The following is an 18,003-nucleotide window of genomic DNA, read 5'->3' on the forward strand; positions in this document are numbered from 1 at the left end:
TTTCCTCTCAGTCGTATCTTGAGACGTGATCATTCGGTGCCTTTGAAATCAGCCCGTGAGAAACGCTCAAGTGCATACAGCCGTGTACAGGCATGTTGGAAAACCAGACATGACAAATCTGATGCTCTATACATCATTCATATTTTCCTCTGTCTGGTTGTGGTCCTGTTGGGTAATGATGTTAGTATGGAGGTTGTGTTGTGTTACCGTCCATGATTAACGGTCAGGCACTCTTAGATGAGGGGGAATTATGGTTTGAGTCATTTCCAAATCAGTCCAACAACAACAATGATTATAACACAAGGGAAATGGTGATATAAAGTGCTGTCTTTTTATATTGAACATCAAGGAGGTGCAATGAAATCGGACAAGTTGCTTCTTCATAAATGTAAATCAACCTATTGGACCAGAACCCTATTAAAATTGACAACTTGAGCAAACTCAGGCAGAGCATAAGTCTAACAAAGGGCAAGAATCCTCTGATTCTCATTTTGTTGCTAGGCAACATGAATCAAATGTGTGAAAAGATCGATCATGCAAATTAATTGTGCAGTTATAGTGTAGATTCTCCTCTTCTGGATCTAGTTTTAGTCTTAGTCTTTAGTCTGGATCAGTTTAAACATGACTTAATCAGCATCATCTCAGTATGTCTCTATGCATGTGTATTTGTGACTGAGGGTAAAAACCTCCTTTTTTGTCACCTTTAATACATTTATGGTCATTTCAAAGGTACAGATCTGAAGGCACAGAAACTTTCCAGTGCACCAGAGGCGAGTAGAAGAGGAAGGATAATGTTTCTGCACAACTATCAGGAAATGTAAGATTTACTGGTCATGTTATTGTGGCTAAACTACCATTCTGAATGATTACCCTGAAAGCAGATAATAACAGATGCTTAAAACAGTAACATTGTGTGTAAACCTCTCCATTCCACTATTTTGTTACTCTCATCCAACTGGTAGATTTTGTGTTTTACATCACACTCCTAAAATGCAGTAAAAGAACCCCTGTGGAAACGCGACCACCTCAGGTTTCCTGGACTTGTGTTTTGTGGTTCTTTTCTCTCTAATATTCCACTGCCCGGAGACGTTTGAATATTATTTTAGTATTGGATGTCAGTGCAACCAAATAACTATGTCATTTCAACAATTCAGCCAGTTTATAAGAATCTTTGGCAGGGAAAGGACATTTTTCTCCACATCTGCATTACATATAAAGCAATGCATTGTGTCATTTTAAAGAGGTTATCAGTTACTGTCAATATGTAGCATTTCAAAATGGAAATAATGTGTACATAAAAAACACTTAGAGTTGCTCTCTTGGTGTTCAGCCTGGAAACAAAGCTGTAAAGCTTTTCAAACAAACACCGGCGGAACACACCGCAAAGCAATGTGGTGCTTTATTAGTCTATTGGCTCTATTCTCTCCTTCCTCTTTAAGGAGCCTCATACAGTGTTGAGTCTACGGGAGGCTGTCGCACAGCTGTGCTACTTGATGAATGCATCACTCCCACTGGGTGCATTTTTCAGCACAGTGGGGACAGAGGCAATAACACCGCCGGGGATTAGACGGAGCATTCAAGTGCAGATCCAGTAGGAAAAAGAGCCTGTTAGGTGGTAAATTGATTTTATTGCTCGTCATCAGGGGCTAAAGCGCTTTATTATTTCATATTTGACTGCTTGGCCTTTGCAGATTTTGTGAAGAGCCTATTTTCCACCTGACCGGCTACTGGCATGAACACTCTAAATAACAAGACTGTATCAGTTCAGTGACCTTGTACTTCATTTTAAACTTATTTTAATTTCTCGAGCACAGTTGTAGTTTGGTACAAATGACCGTGAATGTAAATTACTGTCAGTAAATAAAGGTTTTCACACATTTCTGTGATGCTAACAGTAACATTCCTTCTTGTTTGGACTGAGTTATCTTCCTTTGACTTTTAGTATGTTAGGATTTGGAAGCAATACAATAAAAGGCCATGAAGCAGCTTTTGTTTCTAAATGATTTCTAGTTGTATTTTTGTGTTTTTGTTTATCTGGGACCATTTGGACAAATTAATTACTGAAATAGAATATATTTTACAAGAGAATACTGCAAAAATATCAGTAACTATTCTAAATTTTGGCTCAGAGAATTGAAGGTGTATTTGTTGTTCTGCAACTCCCCCTAGAGGCACAACATTGGACATACACCGCCTCCTCTGGATAGCAGCATCATACTGAAGAGAGATTCTGTAGAAAACAACACATTTTCAACAACTATTAAATCCAGTTATATTCCGAATCATTTCTTAACATTGTAAGCTAAATCTCTTTCCTCCAATGTGCCTTTGCGTACACCGGTGGTTCTCTAACTGTGGTACATGTAACAGTATTGGTACTTGGTAGTGTCCCTGGTGGCATGCCAGATACATTCCTGCAGAAAATTGAAACTACTGAAATCTGTTGAGATTCTGCTAAACCTTGCACAAAGAGTAAGGAAATTTGAGATTAGTAGATCACTTATTTGTTGTAACAATGCTTCCTGGCAATAAATCTTATACCGTTGGAAAGCCTGTTTCTTCTTCTGCATTTTTTTGCTGTTGACATATTGGCAATTTAACAATTTATTCATTTAACAAACAGGAGCCTCAGTAGCGTGTTAGTAGCAGCTTGGGCGTGCCGTTCGTGCCAGAGTGACCAACACAACCACGTTGGCTGACTTGCAACAAATGCTGGTTGAAAAATAGGATGGAGGAGGAGCCAGGCTGTTGTGGCTGTGTATGGTTCTTCCACATGCTACTGAGGCTCCTGTTTGTTAAATGAATAAATTGTTACATTGCCAATATTTGTTGTTTCATCTGACTTCAATCATCCAATCCACCAAACAAGAGTCAACAGCATTGGCAGAGAGGATTTGGCCCATTTTTCAGGGGTGTAACTCCACATACTGAGCTCTGCTGCTCATCCCACAAATGTGGCACCATTTAAAGGGAGATAAACAGGCTTTCCAACAGAATAAAATGCATGTTTGTATTTTTGTGCTTAGTTTAATTGTTGTGGTAAATTACTGAGAAATAAAATTAATAAGGAAATACATTTTATGTAGCATTATTATGCTCTTGAACTTAACAATAAGATGAGTTGGGTTATTTTCTGTACAATATTTTCATCAACATCAGTACATGCAATACTCATTTTGAATTGCCGAGTGATGTCATGCGTTACTGCAGCTCCAAAGAAACAAAGTATTCCACAAAACACAACTTAGAGCCAAATCAGCGTCTTTATTTTACAAACGCATTTTTCTATTGACATTTTTTTTGTATAATAAAAAAGCAATTTACAAGCTTAAGAACCAAAAATTAAGCAGCACAGAATGATTATGAGTAAAATATATAATTTGAATAAATATATTTTATTTCATGCTATAAAATAAACTCATAAATGGCAATAGATACAACGTCAGCTCTAGCTAGCTTCATTTACTTCATAGTTGTACAAAACAGTAGAGTTCTGAGGTTCACAGTTGGGTTGTGAGGTTGTGTGTAGAGTGGATAAAAGAGGAGTCGGGCCGGTCGGCTGTCACGGTTCGGTTCTAGGGGGCCTCCGCTGGCCCTCAGGCTCGGGCTCTGCGGCAAACACGGGCTCGGCTGAGAGCTTGAGGCAGATTGTTTGGGAACCACTGACTGAGGACTTGTTTCCCCACCTGAAGAGAAGTGCACGGTTATACTACGGACATGGGCGGCGTGTCCAGCGAGACCACTTTTTTAACACTATATACCCTGAGTTCTATAGGTTGTTGTTTAAGCCGACGGAGTTGTACAGAAAAGGGACGACGGCCAGACTGAAAATGTGGCGACTTCCCCTCTTGACCCTGACCAACTCCATCTGCCGCCTCTGCGCCTGAGGAGCGAAAAGGGGACCTGAACCTCGCACGTGACAGCAGCCCGCCGCTCCCAAACAGTGGCTATGCAGCCCCAAAATCCCTTTCATTATTTGACACAGCTGAAGGTGCAGCTCTGAACAGTGCCGCTGAGGTGATGCCTGAACTAAGTGCTCAGTTTCTGTGTTGCAGTTCACTGACTACCGTAGGATTTTTTCGAATCCAGCGAGCAACACTGGTATTTACTCTTTTTTTCCCTTCCTCTCCTTCTTCTGAGGAGGAAGTTTAACCTGTCGAAAGTTTCTGAGAATATATAAAAAATAAATCGATATCAAATTGTCCTGGTCCTAACGTCAATTCAACAGCTCCCTGACATTCGTTTAGTTTGATACATGACAGGCGGATATTTCAATAGGCATGATGATCCCAATACACCACTTTTAAAAAGGTTATTGCTTCTTTTTTTTTTTTTAGTTTGTTATAATACACAGTGGACAGAAACTGACAGAAAAGCTATGGAAGACTTAAGATTTCTTTTTGTTTTCTTCTTCTTCTTCTTCTTCTTTCTAAGCCCGTATCAGTGTTCGTAAACTACCTGAAAGTGAGTGTGTTAGAAAACGAATAGGACGAGCTGCAATTTCAAAAAAGTAGTCCGACAGCCTTCCCTGTAAACACTTCCCTTCGATTACTTGTGGCCCATAATGCATTTTCCTGTTTTCAGAGGTTTGGAACGACAACACTTGAGTGTGTTAAGTTCGGTTGGTTCTGTAGGTGAGTACGATCAGAGAAGTAACTATAATTCATAAAAAGCGTGTGAGTTTTTTTTTTTTTTTTTTCACAAATTCCCCCCCTCCATTCACCTTATATATGAACACATGGATCGGTGTTTTCATTTGATTCAAAAAACAAACAAATAAAAGAACAATAAATAACCTGGCTAGTCTAAAAGCACCATTCAAGGGGAAAACGGTCCCTAGCAAAGTGATTGAGGCCATTATATCAGAGTCCCTTAAGGGTTAACTAGAGTGATTAACAAGAATTCCCAGATGGAATTGGTTTCGCGCATCAACTGAAGACTGTAAGTGCACACTGGATGACACTAATACAAGAGGATACAAAATTAGCCATAGGCATTTCTATACAATTTCGTGGGTGAGCAACGTGCAATTCGGCTACAGTATACGAGGGCAAGCGTGGCTCTTCTTCTTCTTCTTCTTCTTCCTCCTCCTCCTCTTCCCCCCACAAATATTCAGTTTAGAATCTGCTAAACACCCAAAGCAGCTGTTCCCGTGCCAGATGCTCCGGAAAGAATCACAGAGAGAGAGAGCAGATAAGTATTTCTCATGCGTCTCCCCTCTCGCCTGATACTACAGTACATTGCTTCGATTGTCCTCAGTGGTGAGAGAGGAAGGGTACACTATACAGACTGGGGTGCAGGGGAACAAGTCTGCCTCATTTGATTGTAGTATGTTGCTACAAAAAGCGCATCACCTTGATATCAATCGTCAGTCCCGTGTCCGTAAAACAATCCACTAAATAAAAGATGAAAAGAGAGCAACAAGCTGGGGGGGAGGGACTTTAACGGAAAGATCAGAAAATGGAGAAGAATGACATCGTTTAAAGCGGTGTCTCATTTCGTGGGACGCATTTAGAGGAGGCTTACTCATGGTTACTCGTCCACGCGGATTCTCGGGACACGACCAGTTCATCCTTTCCGGCATTCGAAACGCCAGAAAACATTGCAAACAAAGCGACGCGATGCAAAGCGATGACGCACTGATCGACTGACATTTGCATTGAATTTGTGGATGATACACTAATTAAGATTAATTACTGAAAGCATTTTGGTGTTGTCTATGGTGTACAAGATGATTTGAGGGCCAAAGAAACAAACCGAGGCCGTAGAGGCGCCGACCCTTAGGCCCAGACTTCTCCCTGTGTAGAAGTACAAACACGGCGTCCTTCTGGGATGCGTCCCCATGACCTGAGACACGGCTTACATCCTGCTCATTCTGTGAACCACTTTAGGATAAACAATGCAGCCATACTTCATTCTAATCTCTCAATTCCAAACGCATTTACAAAAGAACGAGGCACAGAAATTTTTAGTGCCAGAATCTAAAATGTAAAGCTTGTGGCAAGGCACTAAGTTTAAGATGCCACTTTGTTTGTTTTGTCAGGAGTTCTCTCTTTTGTTTACATTGTCTTAACACAATTCCACTGCCTATTGCACAACGTTCATCATGTCAGTTTTTTATGGCTTGATTGAAGATGTTTCTGTAATGACTTAGCTGCCTAATTCCTTCTTAGCAACTCGTTCATACTTCACAAAAGTGATTGTTACAAGCAGGGGGAAGTACATTCCTTGCACAGAGTGCTGATTTAGGCCCACATTAGATTAAGAACCCATTCTTCTTTCTGCATAATCATCAGTAATGCAAGACAGTCAACAAATTTACTGCTAAACAAAACGCCCACTAATCTTTGGTGTGAACTCTTGGTACAAAAGAGTTTCAGCATTTGCCGACAATTACCCTTTTTCTTCTTTCTAGATAGATTGATCCATTGATAGATTCACCTCAGGCTACATTTACACTACAGGTGCTGATGCCCTATTACCACTTTTATGACCTACGTTGGATTCTGTTTAGACATGATTTCACAACAAATGAGATAATATTGAAGGTTTAAAGAAGGATTAGAGCATGTGTGGCAGCAATCATCACTGCCCCTGATTCGTATCGTAATTTAGTTTGTTTCAAAGTGTCACTGAAATGTAAACTATGTTTGCATGCAGGCAAAACTCAGATTGGTGCGTTTGTCCTGGGATCAAGACAAAAATGCGAGTAAGATGTAGAAATAAATGTCATTAATACAATTCCACAGTTTGTTAAATCTTCTTCAAGTTGATATCAATGCCTCAGTCGGAGTATAATTCAAGTTAAGCCATTGTTGAGTTGTGTTGCTGATATTAGAAATGCTGATATGTGTTTAGACACAGTGAGTCACGCTGGCAGACGTTTAGTGATGCAGATTAGATTCACATGAATGTCTGAATGTCTCACGGCTCATTTGTGAACGTCTGAATCCTTTTTTTCTGTCTATATATATTCACATACAAGTATTCTAGAAGTGCTAAAGGATTGGGTCACATGTTCCTGGGAGTGTAAATGTAGCATCAGACTGAGTGAGATCCCATCAGCAGCTGACATTAACAGAGTTGTCTTAGTAAACATTCAGAAATGTACTCTTTGAGTCAAACTCTTATTTGACTGATTGGATGATGAAGACCAACGCTCTTTTGATACATTTGTACACAAAAAAGATAACGAAGAGCTAGCTACACCGATTCTTTGCAAATTCCCTAAATTTTGGTTTTTCAATCTTACGAGCGAAACCGAGACCGCGAGTGCTCACTCTACGGGAATAAAAAGGACTGCACTCGTCACGTAACATAACACATATAAGCAACAAAACACACCCATTCTCCCACAAACACACACACAAAATGATTCATTAATAATTAAAAAGGTGATTAATTTGGCGCGGATTGGATGGGACAAAATAAAAGCGTACAAACCAAGGCAAAGCTGGAAGGCAAATAAGTAAGCAGGTCAGCACAAAGGGGGGTCAACCAGCTCGGAATTTGTACAACGCGTGTGACAGAAGGATCACTCGGGCCTTATAAGTGCTATTTTGTGAATTTACCACTACGCGGATGCTTTTCAAAAGAAATCTCACAGAAAATAAGTTGCTATGTCCTAACTACCACCATTCCCCTCCATGTTAGCCATGGGTCAAATATTACAGATTAAATACATTGCTGTCATTATGCAGGATTTGTGGCCAACAGTATTCATGTGACTGCAGAGTCTCATCTAAGCTCACATCAGGCAGCGCTGACCCAGTAAAAAGCTCTGTTTCATTTCACTACGTCTGACTCTAGCACTGCTGCTTTAGCTTTAAGACAGAGATTAGTTACTTATACAAGCTAGCGGGCACCCATGGCACTCTCTAACTCTGCAAAGTGCATCAATACTTTGGAACTCCAGCTACTTACATCATCATTCAGCTCTTAACTCTATATAGGAGATAGCCATGCCACATCTAGGTCAACACCATCAAGTAGGATTAACAAATGAGGAAAACGTGTTCCGAGTCTGCATTTCACCCGCGTCTAATGCAGAGAACAAAGATCACAGATCGGCCGTCCCAACCGCAGACGGAAGGGACGAGGTGAAAACGCAGAAACAAAGCAATAAGTGAAGACGAACCATATCGAGATGGCTGAGATTCCTTTGTTCTTTCTGTTTGCATATTAGTATCAGAGTAGTATAGTATCACGTTTCATGTGAACAGATCTGGAACTGTTCCTAGTGTGCTGAGTTAACGATGAGTCTTGTCTCTGTTAGACATTAACCTAGAAGCCTACCTCCAGAAAAATCATCTTACATATTCAACATTTCGCTATAAAACCGCCCTCAGAGTATAGAAGAATATAAAGGTTTTCACCGTATGAAGATAAATCATCCATTCCATGGACGACAGCATTTAAAACCGTGTCTTGGCCAGAGTGAGCTCTCGAGTAGTGATCGTGAGATAAAATCCTTAATTCTTTTGTAAAAGAAGTGTTTAGAGACAGCTAAAAGCACGTGTTAAATGTATACAGGGCCATTCTCTTACTCTATTCTCTGGATTTGCCATAAACAAAACACAAGTAAGCGAGCAAATTTTTATGCACTCCTAACATAGCACTTTCTTTGTCAACAATTTAACCTGGCTGACCGCGAAACATGACAAGGACTTTGTCCCTAATCCATACAATCAGCAAGGAATATTTCCCCTAAGTATCAAGGCTTTGTGTTGTGAGAGACGATTCTATACAGGGTTTGGCAATAAGATACATACAAACCTAAACCGGATTCTGAGCAGTGAAAGTGTCGGTTCCTGGTAGGTTCTTGGCTATGAGGTAGAACCTGGTGAGTTAGTTAAAATACTGTCTGTTATGAGTATGTAGTTGTATTATGAGGTATTGAACGGATATGTCACACGAAGCTTTGCACTGGCAGAAAAATCATTCCTTGTGAGTTAGTGACCTCCTACGGTCACATGTGCAAAAACAGGTCAGGTAAAAAGGTGATATGACAAGCATCTTACCAGAGCTTTCACATTATCAATTATTGCAACATGCCTATATAACTCTGTAAATATGTTTTTAAAAACATGGAAAGGTAAAAAGAGAAAACAAACGGGGGTCTTGATTACTAGGACCTCCTCAGAAATAGTAAGTCGTTACTCCCTTTGCTTTGAAAGAAGCTAATTTCTATAAAGCACCCATTTTCTCTTTGCATTTAACAACTGACTTTCACAAAACTGAGAGAAACCCTTGACGCAAGAAATGTCCAAAGTAGAGGGAGCTAATTCAAAAAGAAAAAAGTCCTTTAAATTCAATTGAAACAAAACATTTCTTAAAGCTTCCTTAACCTGAAGCAGGATCTAAAAATCACATCTGGACGCTTGAGCCTCCTCTGGACTGCATTTTGAACTCTCCTCCATATCAGTGGCTGGTGCCTCCTCTGCATATTGGGTCTCAAAGGCCATCTCCTCAGAGGCGTTCTCCTGCTCCTTCTGACCCGAGCTCCCCTCCGTCCTCTCCGGAGAGTTCGTATGATTGCTGACCTCGGTCGCTCCCAAGTGCTTCTTCCTCAGGTGCTGGTTAAGGGTGCCCTGAAAGGGGAAGCATTTTCCACAGATCTGGCAGTGGAAAGGCTTGTTGTCCGTGTGGCCACGGATGTGGTACTCCAGCTGGTCTTTCCTCGTGTACTTCTTCCCGCAAAATTTGCAAACAAATGGGGTGATTCCCATGTGCAGGCGCATGTGGCGGTCCAGGCTGCCTTTCTGATTGAAGGTTTTCCCGCAGTAGATGCAAATGAGTCTCTCATTGTAGGGGTACCACTGGCTCCGCAGGCTCCGTTCTCGCACGTCATTCTCCAAGCCGGTGGGTCCCAGCACTGGTTCGCTGTCGTCAGTGCCTGATTTGATATGACTCAGCACACCTGCTGGGATGGCCAGGGGCCGCTTTGATCTGGCGCGCCCGCCTCTAAAGCCACTGAGGATGGAGCGGGAGGGACTGGAGTTGCTGAGGTTAACAAAGCAGGGGGAGGACAACCCTGAGTAAGCATAGGCAGCAGGCTGGATGACAGGACCGTAAGAACCCACGCTAACTGCCAACACCTGTTCTCCATCTACCATCTCTGTGTGATAGCCGTCGTCACCGGCCGAGGAGCTGTCGGAGTACGTGGGCCTGTCGGGCTTCTCTACCTTCACTCGCACGTCGGTTACTTGCCCATCTTTCCCAATCAGTTCCACTTGCTCGGTCTCGGCCTCCATGACAGCGTCCTGCTCTGACACGCCATCACTGCTGCCGCGGTCGGACTGGGCTTCCTCTTGATGCTGCCGAATCCGGCCCAAGACTTTTCCTGCCAGCTCTGCGCGTGCTTCAGTGTGTCCTGCCTGATTCTGCCGGTAGTAAGGGGGGGAGATCTGGGTAGGGTTTACAAAAAGGTTGCTGTCGTTGACCCCATTGTGGCTGGCCGGTGACTCATCCTTCTCTGGGCTACAGACAACTGGGATGCTGATCTTGGAGTGGATGCTCTCCAGGATTTGAGTGCACTTGTCAATGATGGTCTGCATCTGCAGGAAGCTGGCAGCTGTGAGGAAGCTGATGATGTCCTTGAGCTGCAGTGACATGTGGCCTGTGTAGCAGAAGGCGAGAAGCTGCTCAAACACTTCAGGGCTTTTAATCACCGAGATGGAAAGACCACTCATGGTGCTGAGGGATGAATGGTCGCGAAAGTACGGTGAACTGGCTGCCAGCACGGCTTTGTGGGCTCGAAATGGCTGCCCCTGAATATGCACAATGATGTCACACAGCTTCCCTTGCAGCCGCAGCTCATTGAGCTGGTGCAGAATGGTGTTGCTGAATTCCGGCACATCAAACTCTATGTAGCTGCTGCCTTCATCCATGTCTCAGGTGTGTCTCTCCAGTTTGTTAACAGCCTGACGGGGGAAATGAGAGAAAAGAGAAGATTAGGGTTTCTAACACGGCTCCAATCAAAATCATATTATTCACAAGAATTCGTCATAGAACGATGAAAAACATTTCGAGGAGATTGCAGAGAGCAAAGGAAGGAACTGACTCGCTGCTAGGTAGCCCATTCTCAAGCCAAGCAACCATCAAGAAAGTCTCTGGAGAGATCACGTCTTAAAGTGACAACGCATCATTTACTGGCCTTTGCGTTGACAATGTATAAAACACAAAGTAATCGTGAAAGCCCTAATGCTTTAAAGGCAGCTGGGGTGTGCAGCTACAGTAAATAGAAGGTGCAAGTTTAGTTAAAGTGCAGTCCGTTCAGCATCTCAGTATCCACTCATCTAGCCACAGTCGTAGCTTCCCACAGCTAACACTATTAGCTCCCACTCAGCATTCCATCAGCAGTCTCACCTGAAACACGATGAACACAATGTAGACAAGCACAGCATAAGCACAGCATAAGCACAGCATAAACACAGCATAAACACACACACACACACACACACACACTAACCAACTAACCAACTAACCAAAGGCATGGCCGCCACACTAAATAGGGAGTGAGTGAGTGAGTGGAGAGTCAGTTGTAATGAAAACACAAATGTATACAGTAACTCCAATAAATCATATTTAAGATGAACTTGTGTGTCTCGGAGCCATCAACACCCTCCATCCTGAAAAATTAAAAAAAAATAGCAGAAAGGGTTCAATGAAATTATGAGCCAAAAACAAGAATGTGTTACAGCAAAGACAAAAGGTTATACTCTTTGCCAAATAGACACAGACCAGTTTGTCCCTAACTAATTTCCAAGAAAGGAAGGAAGGAGGATTCAGAAATACCTGAGGACACACCTTGGCACCCCATTCATAAAATGGCATCCAGGCTATAACCCATCGGACTGGATTTCATCGACCCAATCCCACTCTTACACAAGTCACACATGCTTACTTCAAAAGATGAGAGAAGATCCAGCAGAGCGATTACAAAGCGATTCGTCAAAACATATAGATATAGTAATTAAGTCATTACAGCTCAACTGTCTCAGGATCAGGACACGCCCAACGTGCTACACTACTGCTAAGCTGGAGCCCTCACACACACACACACACACACAACAACGCAGATAAATGAGAGATAATCAGATATATATGTTAGGTTTTAATAATTTGCCATCCTAGTGATTGAAGTGAACGATAATTTAAACTCTATGTCACAATTGACGCCACACCTGGATGTTCTTGCCGCCCTTGTTAAGGTGATGGGACAAAGACAGGATCATGTGCAAACACGAGCTGGAGTCAGTTGAGGTAACCTTAAGATAAATACGATAAGATCAGTTCTTACTCTGTCTTCTTCACTGTAGCGTTCACTGGGCCAAAGATGAGACAAGGGAACATTCTTCTAACTGTGTCGGTCAGAAAACTGTGCTGCTTCTCTCAGCTAGAACAAAGTCACACTGGTGTCACATTTACGCTTTACTAAACTACGCAATTTAGACGAATAAGAACCTCACCAACACTTTCTAACTAAATAATTGCTAGCCGTCTAGTTCTTCTTTCGGCTCGCACGCTTACCTTTCACGGAGAAAGTAATTCCCACACTAATCTGACTTTTGTGTTTCGGAGGAACCGTTTAACTTTCACATGTATTTGTTATGGCCGCTCAGGAGGAACTCGTAGCGACACATAACTTCAGAGCGGTTTGCTACATGTGCAACTCCCTCCTCTGACATCAAGTAATGGGGGAGGTAAAGTTATATAGGCAGCGTTTGGCAAAGAAAGAAGAAAATCTGGTTCTGCATGATGCGGCAAACTGTGAAGCAAACCCAGTGTGGCACTGAAACGCTGTTCACTTCTCTTCAGGGTTCCGTTCTAAATGCATGTGTGACGTTTGGAAGGAGCTAGTTTCCTAACTGCTGAAATACAAATAATGCTTGTGGAAAAGCCTATTACTCACTTAAGCTGGTTGCTAAAATATTTACACACAGACTTCTGTAATGTAAAACTCATAAAGGCAAACGCCAAGAGAAGGAATGTTACAAAACCGACTTTGTCTGTTCTCCAGCTTAGCCCTCCTCTCCCTCCACTCCATCTGCCCTTCTGCCATCTCGGCCACTGAGCCTCCTCTTCCTTGTCTTCCCCGTCCCTCGCTGACAACTCAGCATGATCTTCCTCGAGTCCCCCCGTCAGCACTTTGACAATGTAAACACTTTGTCTAATTGCTAAGACACCTGTCCAACAAAACCTACGTTATCACGCCCTGGCACAACAGGGAGGAGGGGGAGGATGAGGAACAGACCAAACGGCCAGAGCTTGTATATTACTTTCAACTTCCCATCACCACCCTTCATAAACAGAGAGATCACTGCATTTATGCATACGGTGATGTCTGCCATCATTGCGCGTAATGAACGAAGCCAAGCTGAAGGACAGCCAAAGAATTCAGGCGTGGTAGTTGAGATGCTCATGCTGGCCGACGGTCACAACCTTGGCACACGAGGACAAACCTCAAATATTTCACCTCAAATATCCCATCCTTTTGTTGCTGGGCTGGTAATGAACCTATCGGACAAAACTGCTTCAATCTGGTTCCAATAAAAGATGGGGAATACAACGTGTGATCGTTTGGCTGCACATGAGATCAGCACAGTTATGGTGGACAGAAGTCGCACCTTAAAGGCTTCAAAGAGTACAGAAGCAAAGATGACAAAAATCAGAGTAGAAATACACGTCAGCAAGCAGCACGCAAAGAACGCTTTCTTCCACATCAGCAGCTCGCCTATTTTGAAAAACAGCTTATGGGGCAGACCAGAGGAAAAATGCTTAACAAGCAAGGGTTGAGAGAATAGCATGAAACATAAGAGTAACGGAGATGGGACCAAAATAGGAACGATTTGGCGCGATTAAACCGGAAAGTAAGGCCGTGTTACCGCTCATTACTCCCTGTTTACAGAGGTTAACACCACACACTGCTCACAGGCTACAGGTCTGTGCTTTCATTTGAGTTTTGAAACACATGAAACACACTCGCTCACCTGCTAGTCAGATGAACACGAGGTCAAGTGGAAGTTGCCAGGCACGACGGGATCGTCACCTGTCTGTCACACACACACACACACACACACACGCACGCTCCCTCTCTACTCTTTCATTTCTATCACACAAAACATGTTAAATGGAAATTGGAACTGCAGGACACAATTCAATTGAATCTAGTGTCACGGCAGCAGGTTTACACAACCATAATCTGAATCAACATGCATCGAAAAAACATGGAGTAGTACAATGGCTCCACCGCTGACAATAGTGCTGCAGTTGGTGGATCCACCCTATAGCTAGAGGCTTCATGGCAAACTCATTAAAGCATTGAAGACTACCTGTTTGGTTTGAGTGCCAACCACTACATCACATTTTCTTTGTGCAATCAAGCAATGATAATCGCCTTTTTGTTTTCCACCACACTGTTGTACGGCGAACTACGCTGAAGCTAAAACAATAACACTAAAACGGGACAAAATGTCTCTCCAGCAGATTGAATCATAAACTGTTATTGTGATGGAAAGAATCAATACTGAGCCGAATCGTCAGCAGGCCTGATTATTTCCACAAGACTGCAGATATCTGAGAATCCACTAACATGTGTTGGTTTCTCAATCACACACACATGACGAACTGAACGCAGAGCTTCAAATAACGAGTCACAACCCAATGCGGAGGACTTGTGCATGACAAATCTTACAAAAGCCGCCGCACACAGATCACTTCCACCTCTTTCATGCTGATCACATTTAGCAAACATGCAAAACAGAGATTCTCTCATGCGGCTGAAAGACATTTCAGAGCAGCAGTCAGCAGCATTAAGCCATCACTGCATTTCAACAAACCTGACCTATTAGTTTGCAATGACGGGACACACCCAACTTAAGATAAAAGCGCCAACCAAAGCCAAACATCCCTCATCTAAATCATTGAAATCACATTGATCTCTACGTAATCACAGCAACATGATTAATGTCTTGCCTAAACTATGTTGTGCACGCAGAGCAAACCTAGCTGAACAATCTTTGAAGTTTCTTAAAAACTATTTAGGAAACTGGAGCCAAGAATTTCAACACTTCCTATTTGAAAGCAAGCGATTCAATGTCTCAGGGGCCGGTACGGATGACTGGACGGCAGAAGCTGCTGGTTTATATTCCGATACAGCTGCTTTCAGCTGCTTTTCTGCTTTTTGTGGCATGTAATAGATTTCAACTTTAAATGTCTGCACACACAGGGAGAGAGAGAGAGAGAGAGAGCAGCAACACTGATAAGTGAGACTATAAAAGCAAAAGTTAGCCACTTTGCCTTGTTTTCTTGTAACTGATATCCTTTCCTCTCCCAGGAAGCCTTGATTTGAGTGCGATTGTTGAACATCATTGCTTACCAGTACGTTGACAAATCAAGCATTCATATTCGATCCTGATGTCCACCAATGATTGAGGCCGGAAGGACTTCTTATAAGCTCTCTGTATCCTCACTCTCTCTCCTCAATATTCATTATGAGTAAAGAAAAAAACAGTAATAGTGAGTTAAAAAGTCTGTTTGATTACTGAATTCTGTTTATCTTTGGAAGGAATCGGGTAACCGTACTGCTGCAGCCACTTATAAAAAACTAACAATTTTGTGTTTTTTGGCTTGTTATGTTTTAAGTACACATGTGCTGAACAACAAATTGCCCCTTGTGGATCAAATTAATTTGAACTTGAACTTTGCAGAACAGGAATTCCCATTTTAAATAATGAAACTCTGATTGGCAAAAAGGCCAGGAGAAGCATGTGACATTAACTACTATGTTACAACTTAAAAACCCTGGTATGAGAATAAACATTGACATTATATACTTTCTCTGTAACATGAAATTACCACAGTGCAACTCAAGTTCAATACTGACTGTACCTTAAGTTCTCAGCCTCTTAAGTTAAGTGTCAGTGTTCACCCCGGGCATAACTACAAGTTATATCAGATAAAGCACAAGTGTAAAAACAAAGAGTATTACAACATACTGTAAAAGCTTCCGTAGCGTAGAAAGCTTTAAGAAGACACGACTCTATGCACGTAACAACTATACCTTGTATTGCTCAATCACTGCAATTTTCACAGGGTGGTTCCAACCAACGCAGCCCTACTGCTTAGCCTTACTGCACAGCCCAGAGAGAAGCCCGAGTGTAAAACATGGAGGTTGAGTGGGTGCAAAACCATAAGGCCTTCTTGTGCAGAAGTTGAAATCTGTTTGGCTGCATTCCGCTCCAACATAGAGTGAAACAGTTAAGGGGATAACTTCTCTGTTTCAGATTTGCAAATGTAACATGGAGGGGTGTGTGATTATAGACAGATTGTTCCAGAAAGCTCATTGTAAACACATTCCCAGCTGTACTAAGTAACCTGACATGGCCCTGCACTTTGTCCTTTACTGACTAAACAGCTCCGTTTACTGGGGCATTAATCTTTACCTATGGTGCTGTTATGATATCTCAGCTATCAACTGATGTCCTGAGAAACCCTCTGCAGCAGGCGGCTTAGTCCTGAGGCTGAGGCTAACTGGGTCCATACTGGAAATCATTGAGCTTCTTCCCTGGCACTGCGGCGCTCTGCTGCTCGTCGCCGCGTTGCGTGGATATGAACATGAAACTGCCATGTCTCCAAGTTGAGCTACTCCCAAACCATTCTTTAACGCTCGACAGCTCTTAGCGTCAACGCTGTCAACACAACACACAACCACCTCGCCCACTCTTGTCCCCTCTAACGTTTCTTATTGCTACAGTAACTTAAATGTGTCGACAACGCCATTATTACCAAATAACATGCAAACCGCTGGCTAGCTGCGTTGGCTACCTGGAATCCAGCGAGCATTCCAGGGAATTCGCTTTACTTTGGCATAAATGCAAATGTACACTCGACTGGTTTGTTAGCTTTTGCGTTGGAGCCATATATATTTACTTAAAACAAGCTTGACAACGTTTTTAAACATGCAGTTATCACGTTCCGACATCGAAGGCGGGTGTGGAGTATGTTGGCTGTCATATGAGATAGCTAATGTGCAAGTTAGCTAGCTCACTTAACGATTAAACGCTATGTAGCAACCGTTGCGGTGTAATGTATTAACGAGCGGACAAGTTAACTGGTGACTTTATATAGAATGCGTTGCTGAGAATACTTCATAATTGGACCGGAGTGAAAGGAATTCACTTCCAAGGGTCTCTCCTTGCTTTAAATGTTATATTGGAACATTTTGGTTCAACCCTGACTGTTAAAAAAAAATAAGAAGAAGACAACGCCAGAAATACAAAATAAAGAGCACAAAACATCGGTCACAGGTCCTGATAAGTTATGAAATGGTGACACAAACGACTTCCGATACAAAAAATAACGTAACGAAAACAGATGTTGCTATTTTAAATGCTAAATTGTGCCAGCTCGCATTGCGCTGAACAGTCGCATTCGAGCTGAAGTCACCACTTAACACGGCCACTGGTCAGAGCAGTACACCGTATTAGCTCCACAGCTAGCTAGCAGTCGGTTAGCCTTCCTGCTATCTAGACGGTAGGCATCCGCGTCCCCCGGTAAATTACAGCGAGATCAAACACAAACATAACAAACGCGTTATGGTCGCAGTCCAAACTTTAAAGCCGCTCGGCTCGAACTCACCGTGTTGCGGATCAAACGCGGTCCATTCCCCCTCGGCACTTCGCTAACACCGCAGCCAGGCCTCCCCCCCTCTCCTGTCCAGATGTGTCAGTCGTTCGCTGCTGCAATTTTTTTTTTCAAACAGGAAGTGTTCTTTAGGCTCTTTGCATTCATTCTGTCAGTGTTTTTGCAGCAGCAGCCCCTCCCTGCTCCAGTGTTATGTACTGAGACATTATGTTCTAAACACACCATCAGATGGAGGACGATATACTGCAGAAATTCAGTGTAATGCAGCGATCAAATGCTGCTGCCATTGCTGTAAATAGATACAGAGAGGAGTATATGAGAGGATCTGCTGAAAACGCCCACGCACATATAGGTCAA

The 18,003-nt window shown here is 42.6% G+C and overlaps 1 protein-coding gene across 2 annotated transcripts; it reads right to left on the bottom strand.

Moving 5' to 3' along the window:
• Positions 1-4,659: 4,659 nt before the first annotated feature.
• zbtb34 (zinc finger and BTB domain containing 34) lies at positions 4,660-17,766 on the bottom strand. 2 transcript variants are annotated; one of them, XM_076154095.1, is made up of 2 exons: positions 17,641-17,766; positions 4,660-10,922 (listed from the first exon to the last, which is right to left on the bottom strand). In XM_076154095.1, exon 2 carries the CDS (start codon positions 10,887-10,889, stop codon positions 9,360-9,362), a length of 1,530 nt encoding a protein of 509 aa, XP_076010210.1. In that variant the 5' UTR covers positions 10,890-10,922; positions 17,641-17,766; the 3' UTR covers positions 4,660-9,359. The 2 variants fall into 2 exon arrangements, with proteins under 2 accessions (XP_076010210.1, XP_076010211.1); XM_076154096.1 differs by lacking the exon at positions 17,641-17,766 and adding an exon at positions 12,532-12,679.
• Between the last annotated feature and the right edge of the window lie 237 nt (positions 17,767-18,003).

Source organism: Genypterus blacodes, unplaced genomic scaffold, assembly GCF_046128005.1.
Source record: "Genypterus blacodes isolate CSIRO-AG114 ecotype Tasmania unplaced genomic scaffold, CSIRO-AGI_Gbla_v1 ptg000061l_1, whole genome shotgun sequence".
Lineage (NCBI taxonomy): Eukaryota > Metazoa > Chordata > Actinopteri > Ophidiiformes > Ophidiidae > Genypterus > Genypterus blacodes.

What these genes read in the sequence shown, in the direction of transcription:
- zbtb34 (XM_076154095.1), bottom strand. Translation starts at nt 10,889, where the DNA reads ATGGATGAAGGCAGCAGCTACATAGAGTTTGATGTGCCGGAATTCAGC.